The sequence below is a fragment of the Heteronotia binoei genome, chromosome 4, assembly GCF_032191835.1.
Source record: "Heteronotia binoei isolate CCM8104 ecotype False Entrance Well chromosome 4, APGP_CSIRO_Hbin_v1, whole genome shotgun sequence".
NCBI classification, from domain to species: domain Eukaryota; kingdom Metazoa; phylum Chordata; class Lepidosauria; order Squamata; family Gekkonidae; genus Heteronotia; species Heteronotia binoei.
Genome location: NC_083226.1, coordinates 41,057,266 through 41,072,019, shown reverse-complemented (window position 1 = coordinate 41,072,019; position 14,754 = coordinate 41,057,266). Strand labels below are relative to the sequence as shown.

General features: G+C 41.6%; 1 protein-coding gene across 2 annotated transcripts in view; it reads right to left on the bottom strand.

Annotated features, from left to right (window-relative positions):
• Positions 1-14,754, bottom strand: part of LOC132570509 (SUN domain-containing protein 3-like) — a 70,363-nt gene that overhangs the window by 17,044 nt on the left and 38,565 nt on the right. For both annotated transcript variants that reach the window (XM_060237171.1, XM_060237172.1), the window contains 2 exons: positions 4,097-4,181; positions 1,696-1,757 (listed from right to left, as the gene is read on the bottom strand). In XM_060237171.1, coding sequence (XP_060093154.1) covers positions 1,696-1,757; positions 4,097-4,181 — 147 coding nt within the window. The remainder of the gene's footprint in view (positions 1-1,695; positions 1,758-4,096; positions 4,182-14,754) is intronic.

The window sequence follows — 14,754 nt, the reverse complement described above, 5'->3', positions numbered from 1 at the left end:
TTTGAAAATTGAAGCTGGAATAAATGTGATTCCTTTCTATTGGTTTGCAAATGAAGGTGACTGAAGGACCTGGGTCATTTCAAAATACTGCAAATGGACCCAAGCTATCTTGTCCCCACTCCACACCTTTGTTTCAGCACTTGAAAAGAGGAGGAACAAGATTGCCTGGTCTTGCCATGCTGCAGGCCTGAACAGGACTGGGCCCTCCCAGCATTTTGAAATGGTCCAAGTTCACCTCTAAACAATGGCAGGTTGGATCCATGGATGCCATAATGTCTGGCCCTGGGAGTACAATCTTACACCTTTTGAAGCCAAATGGGCTTAGAAAAGTATAACTCTGTTTAGGATTGTGCACCATAAATTCTCATTCTTAATATTCCTTTTGAACACACCCTCACACCCAAAACCCCTAGTGTAAAACACAGATAGGGATGCCAGCCTCCCGGTGGGAAGTGGGGATTCCCCAAAGTAGAGACCAGTTCCCTGGAGAAAATGTCTGCTTTGGTGGGTGGACTCTCTGGCATTGTAGCTCACTAAGGTCTCTCCCTCCCCATGCTCCACCCCAAATCTCCAGGAGTTTCCCAACCTGGATCTGGAACCTTACCTCCCACCCCATCCCCCTGTCAGTAGCCAGGCAGGAACTGGTAACCCTAGCCACAGCTGCCAAGACTTTCTACTCTCCAGATAGGGTTATCACCCTCCAAGTGGGACCTGGAGATCTCATGAAATTACAACTAATTGCCAGAGTACAGAGATCAGTTCCCCTGGAGAAAATGGTTGCTTTGAAGGGTGGACTCAATGGTATTATACCCCACTGAGGACCCTCCCCAAGCTCCATCCCTCAAATCTCCAAGAATTTCCCAACCAATCGTAACCTCCAACCTCTATTCAATTAATTTATTTATTAAAGAAGCAAGTATTGTGCCTACACCAAGGACTAGCAGTCCTATTAAAAACACTTATTGCCTCCCTCCCTCTGTTAAACCATTGTTTCAGGGTTTTTTTCTACTAGTCTAAATTAAAAATTGTTTTGCATGTAAGAAGACTGAAGCATTTTGAGTAACCCACTCTCTAAGGTGCTAGCTGACTATCAATGAGATCTTAAGAACCCTTTCCTGGGAGTAAACCCCATTGAGTAGGTCTGATCAGCATGCATCCGCACCCTATCTCTCTGCTAGAGTTTTAGAGTTTTGGTGTTTACTTCACCTTATCTTAAATATATTTTAAATTGGGAGAAGCTGCGGCTTTGTTTTTAAACAGTTCTTGGCACTGTGTACTCATGCAGGGCGGTTTACTATTTGAAACAGCAGCTGCAAACCATGAGTCCTTGAAAGAAATGGGAGAAAAAGCTGAGGAGGTTGAACTCAACATACTCTGGAAAAGTCTACAAAGCAACTGGAAATAGACAACTTTATCTCTTCTAAGAGCAATGTAAGTGATTTTTTGGCTTTTTATTCTACTCGTTGAGTAAATCTCTGAATAGACCTGATTAGTGTGACACTGCTTTCATAACAGGCTGTCTAATTTCATCCCCTCCTTGATGCTTTTTTGATGTTCAGTAGTACAAAACTCAGCAGCACTGACCTTCATGTGGTACCTGTAGGATGCCCATATCAAACCAATTACTTTGTTCCAGTGTATGCTTGGTTTGCCTCTAAAGTTAAACAAGCATTTTAGAATTCTGTGAATACTTACCACAAGTTATCGCTGTTACTAGTAAAATGAACTTTGTGAACTTCTCCATACTGATATGATCTCTGAAGAGAAAAGAGGGAGGGGGTTTGCTGTCACCCAGGGTGCAGTTCTTGGGAAGCCACAATGGCTGGAGAAAGAGTCCAACATTAGTACAGGGAACTCTGTGGCTCACTTGCAAAGCAATGCTGGGTGCTGGTTCTCCATATATTTTTATCCTGCCCTTTTATCAGGAAGCTCAGAATAGCACATGTGGTCCTCTGTGCTATTCTGTTCTCTCAACGTTCCTATGAGGTAGATTATGCCGATAGAGTGACTGATCCCAGGTCACCCTGTGAGCTTCTGTAGCACATTCGAACCAGGGTCTGACACTGTAACCAGTACACCGCACCTGATGCAACAAGAGCTACAGATTTGTTACTGGTCTCTTTTTCTCCTATCCTCCAGTGCAACAGATGCTGTATGTTTCTCTTCCCTTGCCTGTAATTACGCAAGGGAGAAACAAGGACATGTTACCACTTGTGTTGTGTAACAGTGCATGATACAAGAGGAAGGATATGGGATGGGGGTGATAGACGTACCACAAGATCTAGTTTACATTGGAGCTACACTGATTGTCCTCAATACCCACCCCTCAAAAAAGCCAAATTCCCCTTGATCAGAGCCAGTTCTCTATCATTGTTTTATCAGATACCTCTTTAGTAACATTTGAAAAAAACACCCATTTTTCTTCCTGAGAATGCTCATGCCACCTATTCACAGATTCCCATAATGAACAGTGACAACTGAACAATAAGGCATAATCTGACTGAACTGTGTAATAACATGAAGCGGTGAGAGTGAAAGTGATACTTCCTAGACCAGTCTCAGCCCAATCTACCAACAAACATTTCCCCTGGACTAAGGAATAAATTTCATGCCTCAGACTTCAGAGGTAGTACCAAAGATAGATGAGTCAGGACACATGGGATGCTTTCCTTCCTGTTATCTGATACTACCCCTTTGAAGAAGAATGCTGTTCTTAGGGACAAGACTTACTTACTTCCACTCTCTTTCACACAAACACATGCAAAGAAGGGGACACGGTCTCCATCTTTGGCACCATGGATACATGCATTCTGCATCTGCATCCATCCTAGCTAGTTAGATTGATCCTATCCCTGTCACTCACCTATACTATCTATAATGAAGTTCCCTAAATAAAGGACTCTTATTAGTTTGAAATGGACAAAACGTTTCATGTAACTCTGTAACTTTGCTGCTGGATGTGTCTAGTGCACTGTGCTATCTAATAGAGATTCGTAGCTATACCATATCAGTGAATGTAACACATGGGACATTGGATCATTGCTGTGACAGGATAGGGGTTGGATTGAGTCTATATACTGAGGCAGGGGGAAATTCTTTGCCCCAAATCAATTACCCAATGGAAATCACCCAATTTCCCTAAGTACCTATTAGAAAGAAAAGACAGGCATTGTACTCTACCTGTCTTTTTCTTTTCCACTGTAAATAGTATAATAATAATAATAGCTTAGAGGGAGGGCATTTTCTGTAAGGGAGAATGGATTCTGTGAGAACTACTTATTTCATCGGCTCTGTTAGAATGTAGAAGTAGGGAGAAAACAGAGCAGAAATTAGTTACTGGAGACTGGCAATTGAATTGAAACACCATGGTCAAATTTCCCACAAGATGGTAGGGAAAAGCACAACAGAGATATGTAGCTCAAGCACCAATATTTCCATTGTAACTATAGCCCCTCTAGACAACACAGTGTGGCCAACACAGTTTTCACAGACAAGTACTTATACTGAAAGCACTGTCCAATTTGAAACCCATTCTTTTATTCCACAAAATGTAAGGCGGGGCCACAGATTTGTGCTTGGGTTCTGGGTTCTGCTAATGATGGGGTGTTATGTTAAGGGTGTGTCAGAGAATCTAGTAACTCTGTTTCCATATATGAGACATTTTCTCATTTAGAAATACACTCATTAGATTAGCGCAGGATTATTCAGCAAAATCACTTATATGCTACTTGCTTAATGTTTTTTTTAGGAAAACAGATACTGAGGACAGAAACAAGGGGAGGGATGCTTAGAATTCACATCAGTATACTTCATGTTCAGCTTTGTGTTATCTGCACCTCCTTAGCACTTTGATCTGAATATGTTGTCATATGGAGGGAGCCAACATGAGTGAAGTGGGAGTGTGAAAGCTATTTACCTTGCTTTAATTATTCTGTGTATGAAAAATCAGAATACCTGCATGTGTAACATTTTTTCTTTTTCCAAAATAGATATGTGGGCAAGGGCCATGCCAGCTGTGGCTCCTCCTGCCAGGCTTGCTGCTTGGATTCAATTTCTTTCCAAAAGCAATCTTGAAAAACTTCATGTTCATACTTACTTTGCATAGAGAAAGGCTCTTGAAAAGTACACTGGGAGGCACATAATAGGCACTGCTATGAAGCAAGGAATGCTGCATATTTTTCCTGAGGCAGGAGCAAAACAAACCAAGAACCCAGTCACAAGATATGCTGGTACTTCCTCTCAAAGGCTTCTGAATAATGAAATTTATTTCTTCCGACAGCTAACCAGTCTAGGCTATGAGCTGGTATGAGCTTATTCCCTCATTTGAAAATGTGGACATTTTTTAGCAGGTTACAGACTCAAGACCATAAAAGTATTATCTACATTATGCTTATGAGGCACTTTGCCATGCTAATATTGTACATGTGTAGGGGTGATTTGTAATTTAATATCTATCTAACTCATTTTTCTGTTACTCTGACTGTGATCACACTGGCGGGTTGGCGTGATTTGGGTGGGCTGCTTAATTACTCCATCACATTTTATGATGCCGATTTTTGATCAGACTCCCACACAGATCTGGCCTCAGTGTGGGCTTCTTCCATGGTTGACCATTCGGATTAGTGCTGCATGTCAACCATGGAGCATGCAGTCTGCTCTTCTTTAAAAAACAGCAATTTTGAAATTTAAAAAACCTTTCATAGGTGCACCCATGCACTGCTAGTTTTTTTAAAAAAAACAATGGCAAAACCTGAGTTAAAGGTTCACACTTCTAAATGTGTGCACTGGGGGAGTTAGATTGGGGTTGGATTGAGTCTATATACTGAAGCAGGGGAAAATTCTTTGTCCCATATCAATTATCCAATGGAAATCACCCAATTTCTCTAAGTACCTATTAGGGAGAAAAGACAGGCATTGCACTCCATCTGTCTTTTTCTTTTCCACTGTAAATAGTATAATAATAATAATAGCTTAGTTGGAGTGTGAACCGGGGGAATTCAAACATCTGGAAATGTGGGGTGAATGTGCAAACATCTGTAAGCACTGGACTTTCTCTAGTGGCTGTTTGCTCCCCATCCAACTTGTCATATAATGGGGTGAGTATAATGGGGGAATGGGCACCAGATGAGGCTGTGTGAACAAGCCCATTTAATCCATAAGGGAACAGCAATTATATTGGGGCAAACTGCCTACTGACCGCAGCCTTGGCAAATTCTGCAATAGTACCCAGTAAAAAAATATTCTGGGATTAAAAAGGGACCACCACCGCCTCATTGCTCTTTTCCAGCACAATACATGGAGATGTGGCTTAATAACTTTGCTCTTTCAAAAGACCTGCCTCTCCTCCAAGGCTCTGAGCCAATCCTTGTGATTTTGCCTTCATGAAAATCAGCCAGTGTGATGGTAATGAACAGGTCAACAAGAAAACTAACGACGCATAGAGCCTGCGTCAGGTGACCTGAGGGTGGGGGCCAGAGTGCTCGGAACTCTCAGAGGTGATTGACAGCTAACGGCTGAGGGCAGTTAGCGTCTGAGGGAGACTGCTGAAGAGAGCAGTTGGTCTGAGAAGGAGCTGAGACAGGAGCTGAGGAGAGTCTTTGAGAGAAGCAAAGCTCACTGTTCACTCTATTTAGACAGCCACGGGGCTGTGTGTGACTAGAGAAGAGTCACAGTAAAAGACCTGAGAGGTCACAGACACAGAGACACTTCTCTTAAGAGCTAAAGAGGTGGTTGAGGGAAAGATGTGGGTCTAGAAGTCTGAAGGGCTGGGAGAAGACTTAAGGGACTTGGCACATTATACCCAAGAGGCCAACCCAGAATAGTGTTGAAGAGTGAAAGCTGTATGATCTGTGAAACCTGCGAGACCTAAGTGAACTAGATATTATAAAGCCTGATCTATGAAGAAACTGTTAACTGCTTGAGATACAATATAGCCCATGTATATATTTCCCATTCCCCAGTTGAAGACGGTGTGTGTACGTTAATAAATTTCTGTGGTTTACTTTAAAGTTCTCTGGTGACAGTATATTGGGAAAACTATCAAAGCTGCTGTGGTCCCCTACAAACTGAGTTTATATCCATCTGAAAGCAAAACAAAACCCCCGAAGAGACGAGTATTGAGAAATCCATAGTATACCCACCCCTCGAGTTCTATAGTCATGAGGTAAAATTTTTAAAGGAAGAACTGAGGCTGAAGAGGGGCTATATAATCTGCATATAGAAGCGATCCAGTGAGACCGCGAGGCGTGCTGTTATAGCCAGTCAGAGCCCATAGAACTGGGAGGAGGTGAGCCTGTCTCAGTTTAAGAAGGGGGGAAACTTTTTTTTCTTTGACTCAAGATTGTGTGGCTCTGGAAAGGAGCATAATCTTAGCCAGGATTTTCTTGGGTTTTAGGGCAGGTATGTCCAACAGGTAGATCGCGATCTACCAGTAGATCGCGGAGGGGTCAGAGGTAGATCACCAGCCCCACTTGGTCTCATGGTTTGCTGGAGCAGTGTTTGGGTTTTTTGATGATTGGTGTTGTGGTATTTGATTATTGGTGCCAGTATGATGAATTCTTATTTTTACTTTTAGAACTGCATGTGTGGTTTTGACATCATCCAGAGGTCTTCAGTTCCTGTTGATCTTTGGGCCAGTGACAGTTTTGGACCAGATTCAGCCAGTGTTAACTTAGCACCCCAGCCACCCCAGTATAATGAAGATGAGTGTTCCAAAGAAGAGCAAAACCTACCACTTTCATGATGAATGGGAAATGGACTACTTCATCATGGTGAAAGACAAGTGTTGTTGTCTACTTTGTAACGCCGCTGTATCCTTGCCCAAAAAGGGTAATCTGGAGCGTCATTATAAGGCTCTGCATAGCAATAAGTTTGATGCTGATTTTCCATCTAAAAGTGAAATTTGTAAACTGAAGCTCAAAGAACTTAAATCTAAATTGTCTGCACAGCAACAGTTGATGGCAAAGCCAAGGTCACATTCAGTCAATGCAACCATGACACATCCTTCAAGATCAGCAACCTGATCACAAAGAAATGCAAACCTTTCAATGAAGGAGAATTTGTAAAAGACTGTTTTCTTGAAACAGCAGACAATCTTTTTGAAGGATTTAAGAATAAGAAAGATCATAGCTGCTGTTCAAGATGTACAATTGTCAAAAAACACCGTCGTGCAGCGAATAGAAAAGATGTGTGGAGACTCAACTGAACAATTGTTGGAGAATGTTTCAGTTTGTGTTGCTTTCTCACTCCAACTGGATGAATCTACAGACATAAGAGACATAGCCCAGTTACTAGTCTTTATTCGGATGGTTTTTGAAGACTTCAGTGTTAAAGAAGAACTACTTGGAATGATTTCTTTAAAAGGGAGAACTACCGATCAGGAAATATTCAGCTCTTTCCATTCTTTTGTGACAAAGTGTAATCTTCCATTGCATAATCTTGTTTCCATCACTACTGATGGAGCAAGAGCAATGACAGCTGAGATTAATGGTTTCTTAGGCCTCTGTAGACAGCATGACGACTTTCCAGATTTCCTTTCTTACCACTGCATCATTCACCAGCAAGAGACTCAATACAAAGACTGTCATGGACATCACTTTCAAAATTGTAAATTCAGTTTGTGAAAGATCACTTCAAAGGCGGCTTTTCAATCTTACTCTTGATGAAGGGGCAGCGGAAATCATTTTGCACACAGGTGGCTAAGTAGGCACAAATTTCTGCAAAGATTTTGTGATTTGCTGAGTAAAATAAGGTTTTTGAAGGAGAGGGGAGATGACAAAGCAGAGTTGGAAGATGAGTGGTTATGTGATCTGGCATTTCTCGCTGACTTTACAGGCGAACTAAGTAATATGAACATTGAACTACAAGGTAAAAACAAATGCATTGGCGAGATGATGAGTACAGTTTCATCCTACAAGAGCAAATTTGAGCTAATGATGACTGATCTTGCAAACAACACTTTTGATCATTTTCCTAATATGCAGGATCATCTGGGACAATATCCAAATTTTGCTTTTCAGAACGAGAAGTATGTGACAGAAATCTGCTCTGTTATCCAGGAATTCAAAAAAAGATTCTGTGACTTCCAAAGAATTGAAAAAGTTGTGGAGTACATGTCATACCCATTCAAAGCAGATATGGACATTAAGGAAACTGCAGCTGCTATCAGTAAAAATTACTCATTGAACAAGGCATCTCTTGAAAACGAAATAGTAACCTTTAAAAATGAGCAAGAATCGTTTTGGAAGCTAGCGCCTAGAGACAAATTTCCCAACTTGAGAAGATGCAGCGAAGCTGTACACTCCTGTTTCGGTTCAACTTGTGTGAATCTGCATTTTCCCATCTGAAAATGACAAAGAGTACACAGGGTTCCAACATGACAGATGAACATCTCCAGGATTCCCTGAGACTGGCCCTCACGCAATATTCACCCAACTTCAAAAAGCTGGTGGATGAAATGCAGGCTCAGACCTCTCACTATTAGCAAGAGCAAAGTTTTAAAGATTGTGCAAGATCAGCCTGGATCACTTGGCCTACATTTAACACAAATTACTCAATAAAAGTTAAAGAAAGTTATTAAGACAGTTAAAGAAAGTTATGACAATAAAAATTTAAGAAAAACTGTTCTCAGTTCTTTCTGGATCTTCGTCTCTCTGTTTTGTTTTTGCTTACCAGTTAATGACAGAAGGTGCGTTGTAAATTGGGGGGGGTGGTGGAACTCAGCTTTGGTGGGTTAAAATCTAATTCGAAGCTAATTTGAAACTTAATTTTCATGGTGGTAATCACCAGCACTTTTGTCCAGAAAAAATAATCATGACCTATTCAAAGTTGGACATGCCTGGTTTAAGGTTTGGGGGTCAGCTTAGGGAAGAAAGCTTGTTTTGGTGTGACTAAAAACCTCCCTGTTAGGGGCCCATCATTCCTAACTGGTGTGCCTAGGTAACGTGCTGTGTGAGAAAGGAGCAACCTTGAACCTACTGAGGTAACCTGTCCAGAGAAAAGGGAATCAAATTTCCCTTTGGAGTTTATTTACTTTTCTTGAGAGCCAGTTTTACTTTATATATTGAAGCCATCCATGCAAAGTATTTACTCTATTAATACTTTATTTTCTGTTTAACACCTTTGTTGTTCATCTCCATCTGTGTCTTGTAGGGCTGCCAACCTCCAGGTGGTAGCTGGAGATTTCTTGCTTTTACAACTGATCTCCAGGAAACAGTTCATCTGCAGAAACTGGTCACCTTGGTAGGTGGACTCTATGACATTATATATCCCAATGAAATCCCTTCTCACCCCAGATATTTCCCAACCCAGAACTGGCAACCCTAGTGTCTATTCTGTCATATTTGAAGGCCCACCTCTTTCCACTTGTCTGTCTAAGAAAACATGATCTTTATTTACCTCACCAATAAGTACAGACTTGATTTAGCAGGTTTCTAAATAAAGGTCCTAGGGTTGCTAGACCACCCTCCCCCCCCCCAGGCACAGGGGTTCCCTCGATGTGGGGGGTTTCAATCCACAGCTGGGGAAGCCCCATATCTTAACAGCCCCCTCCCACATTGACATCATCAGTGTGATGACATCACACAGAAGTGACATCATCATGCTGGGCATGTCGCACAGTGATACTCTAGCATTTTGGTCAAAACTCTATGGTAACCATAAACCACTGACCCAAATTACCAAAACACTAGAGAATCACCACCTCTCACAATGACATTACTTCTATGATGTCATGCACAGGAAGGCTCCCTCCCACCTACCCTCAGCTGGGTGAGTGCACCTGGCAACCCTAAAAGGACCTTTAGTGAGCACATAACTCACACACTATCAATCTTTTAATCAAAGCTTGTGTCCTCTTTTTATTTCATTGTGAGAAGTTGGGGTTTAAATACTCTTATAGGAAAGGCCAGAGTGGGGGCCTGGAGTGGGAGTAATCCAGAAGGCAGTTGCCCCAGAGCCTCCCCCTGGATAGCTGTCACAGTCCAAAACTCCCATTTTTGTAGTATTTCCCTTTCTCTGCCAAGTCACACTTTTCCATCACAATGCATAGAGAAGGGGCTAAATTGCTTTGTTCTTTTGATGAGAAATAGTAACACCATTTTGATGGAATTTGCAAATTTGCTGGAGACAGCTAAGAGATAAGCTAAAAGTTAGAGGCATTCCTGGGGGAAGGTACTGAACACAGGAGAAGAAATGGTCTGTGTGTTTCAACAAATGAAAAGCTTATCTGCTGGTTTACTGATACGTAACTAGGCTAGAAATATGCAAGAACAGAATAAGCCCATGTATGGAAACATGCTGAAGACTAAAGCCGTTGTTCTGCGGCAGTTGTGTTGAAGACCACATTAAAGAAACGGGGGCCCAGAGAAGGCCAAAGAAGATGTATTCTTGCTATGTGTTCCACTTATCAGTAAACAATAGTTATATAACCACATGTATAATATACATGCTTAATTATATACTTTAAAGACTTTGTATGTTGGAAAAATTGGTAATAAAAAAAATTTCAATAATATACTAGAAAAAATTAACACCATGATGCCTCAAACTTCATGGCTATTTTCTGCTGGGGTCGCCTTTATTCAAATAAAGCTTCACTCTGCTTGGAAGGAATTTCTCTTGTTGTGTTTTATTGCAAGAAGGCACATAAGATAAATGGCTTTCACTTTTAAGGCCCTGGGACCTGCACATTATTAAGCCATAGTCCCCAAAGCATAGGCACTCACCACTTTAGTTTGTTTTCTGTAAACAGAAAAGCATTTGTGGCAGGATACATACCCCTCCTTCATAAACCTACTGATTTTGACACGGAGTTCCTTTTTTTTTTTTTGTCTTAACCATGTAATGTATTTAAGGTAAAAAAAAATGTTCCAAAGACTTTTGCAAATGAAAATTTATCCATGGAAACATTATATGTTATAAGTGTCTGTAGGCTGGTGCTTCAGTGGTAAACATTTACCTTACCACAGACAGATCTATATTAAAGAGTATAAAAATACCCCTAAAATTGGGGGGGGGGGGGGGGACTAGTCAATAATAATGACAGATGTTTGAAACAGGCACTGGGTGTTCTGAAGCTGCTGTCTGCTACAAGTGTGGATTCTGTTTGGTGACATTTTATAACCCCAAAATATATTGGATTTTAGCTTAGGCGATAAATATATCCCAAACACAATCTGTTTAAGCTTTTTTGCACCTCTGTATTCAATATGGTCACTGTTAGCAATTCAGAGGAAATTAGGCTTCTCTGATTTCTTTTGACATTAATTGTAATTAGAGAGATCGTTAAATCCTTAATTGCCATCCATTTCAATGTGTATCTCACCTTTTCGGAATTGCACTCTGGTGTGGTTTAAAAATAGAATGATTAATAGCCATGAGGTCCACCCATCATTTCAGACAGAACACAATTATTCTTCCAAAAAGTGTTTAGAAGACAGGAAAGTAAAGATTAAAAGGTATGGAAGAACAGTCTACCACAGCTCTTTGGGAGCATGTTGGCACTACTCAGAGGACAAGCCTGATTTCTATCATATATACTGGGAATGTACACAGGACTCAAGTTTTTTTGACATGTTAGCATAAAACTATAATACAGAAGTGTTCAAGATTAATCTACCTCTCAAAGCTGGAATTGTCTTATTAAATTATGTTGCTCTGGTTCTGAAGAAACAGTACTCAAATTATTAACTTTGGCAAGAAGGGTATTTATATATCACTAGAAAGCTCAATCTGCCCCCAGTACGAAAGAATGATTAATAAAAGTATGGGATACAATAAAGATAGTAAAACTGACAACACTGAAGCATGACAAAGAAGGAAAATGCTGAAAATCCTCCTGACATCCTATACTGTCATATGGGAAACCTCTGCATTGATAAGTAATACTTATACACATTATTATATGTATTTATGAGTTCAAAAAAAGGGGGGGAAGAGATGGAAGAACATTTTTTATATTATTGTTTTATAATGTGAATGAACAGAGAACTCCATGTAAGATAAGGAAGAAAAGGGAAGTGTTTAAGAAACAGAGGGAAGGACAGACCTCTAAAGAAGTGTATCTGAAGGTTGCTAAGCACTCTAGCAAAATTCAAAGTGAGCTGAGCTTGGGCAGGGACGCTCGCTACAACAAGAAAAGCTTCTTCAGATATGTGAGGAGCAAACACAAGGTAAAAAGAGAAGTCAAGGCCCACTGTTTGGTGAAAGTGGAGAAACTCTGACAATGGACAGAGAGAAAGCAGAAAGGCTCAGTGCCTACTTTGCCTCAGTTTTTCCCCCTGAAGAAGAGAATAGGGTTATTTAGAGATTGTAGTAGGCACGGCACAGCAACTGGACTACTGGTTGACAAGGAGGCATCTGGTTGTTGAGAGATATCCGGCTGCATTGGATGAGTACAATTCCCCCAGACCAGATGGTATGCACCCAATAGTGCTCAAAGAACTTTCTATAGATCTTGCAGAGCCTTTGTCCATCTTCCAGACTTCTTGGAGGATGGGAGATGTGCCATAAGACTGAAGGAAGAAAAAAAGAGCCTGAGATCACAGTTCATATTACAGGAAGTACAAACAAACACTATGATATGCTGGCTAATACTTTTAATAAAACTGTTTAAAGAATCATATAAATCTTTTGTACACATTATTAAAAGTACAACTTCACAATATTACAAAGAAAAGTCCATCCAATGAGCATCCAGATATAGGCTCATTTCATCAAAAGTCTTCCTCAGGAGTATTTCTATTTTCTTCAAAGTTATCAGCCTCTTACTACAATTCAGTGTTGATACTGGGAGCAAGCCAGGCCTTAACCCCTTCTCTAAACAGATGCAAAAGCCTTCTGCATTTTGCTGGCAAATGCTCTCTGCATTATTTGTATTAGGAGCAACCCATTCCTGAACCTCTTCTCTAACCAGATGCAAAAGCCTTCTGAATTTAGCCAGCATATCTAAGAGTTTGTTTGTGTTACAAGACTGAAGGAGGGCAGATCTTATCGTAATGTTCAAAAAAGGAAGGAGGGATAATCTAGGAAACTACAGACTAGTCAATCTGACCTCTGTGCCAGGGAAGTTAGCATGGATTTGTCCCCAGCAGGTCCTGACAGACCAACTTTGTTTCTTTGATTGTGTGATGAGCTTACTGGATCATGAGAATGCCATCAATGTCATTTACCTGGATTTTAGTAAAGCTTTTGACCAAGGTCCCCATAATGTTCTGATTGGTAAACTGGAGGTCTGCAGACTGGACCCTAGGATAGTTAAGTGGATAGGGAACTGGTTGGAAAATCACACTCAAAGAGCAATTGTCAATGGCATTTCACTTGATTGGAGGGAGGTATCCAGCAGGATACTACAGGGCTCAGTTCTGGGCCCAGTACTTTTCAATAGTTTTATAAAATGATTTGGAGCAATGAGTGGAGGGACTGCACATTAACTTTGCAGATGACATCAAATTGGGAGAAGTAACAAAAGCCCTGCAAGATAGAGATAGAATTAAATGAAATCTGAACACACTGAAAAAAAACAACAGGTAGATGTGAATAAGATGCAATTCAACAAGGATAAGTGCAGAGTTCTACATCTAGGTAACAAAAATGAGAAGCACACATACTGGATGGAGGGACGCACATCTGGCTAGCAGTGTGTATGAACAAGATCTTGGAGTACAGGTGGACTGTAAGCTAAATATGTGCAATCAGTGTGATGCAGTGGCAAAAAAAGCTAATTTGGTCTTTGGGTTTATCAATAGAGACATAACATTCAAACTGCAAGATGTCATGGTCCCACTGTACATTGCATAATTCAGGCTGCACCTGGTGTGTGCAATCTTGGGGGATGCAGTTTCTCTCTTAAGTATTTGAAAGGCAGCCACTTGGAAGAGGGCAGGGAACTGTTCCTGTTGGCAGCAAAAGATAAAATTTACAATAATGGGTTCCTGCACGTTCCTTGTGGTGTAGAATTAAATTTCACAAAAAGAAAGGTGGTCTAGGGCAAAAAGGGTGTTACACAACAATGTAGACATGGTGACATGTAGACATGTAGACATGGTATTTATGCTCATTTGCATAAGTACCATTTTCTTTGTTTCATTTGTAAACAGTATGCCGAATTTCATAATTGGCCAGTAGATCAAAATTTAGAAGGGAGGGACTGAACTGCATGATCAATTCCCAGGAGGGCTGACCCTAGACTGTCTGACATCCTAGGCAAGGCTAACCTCTGGCACACACACCCCTGCACTGATAATGTCAAACGGGGTGCCCAATTCAGTGCCCCAGGCAATTGCCTCATTTGCCTAGTGGCAGAGCCAGCCCTGATTTCCAGTTCTAACTTCTGAGTTTTCACAGCAAGTCTACTTGAATACAGGGCCGGCGTGTGGGAGTCAGGGAACTAGGCGATGGCCTAGGGCGCCGGCTCCCATTGAAGTGCCTCCCCGCTGCTGCCCTCCCTCCGCGGTGCTGGAAGCCAGCGCTGTGCTCTACTTGCCTCGCCTCCCCGCCCCCCCCCCCCGCTGCTGCCACCGCCAAGTCTAGGCTGGTCCTTACCAGCTTCGGTGTGGCTGCGCACAGCTTCTAAGCCTTTGAAGGGCCCACGACAGAAGAATTCGCTCCCCCTCATTTCCGGTTCCAGGAAGGAGGGGGAGCAAACTCTCCTCTCACGGGCCCTTCAAAGGCTTAGAAGTCGCGTGCAGCCACACTGAAGCTGGTAAGGACCAGCCTAGGCTCAGTGGCGGCAGTGGGGAGGTGGGGGCGAGGCGA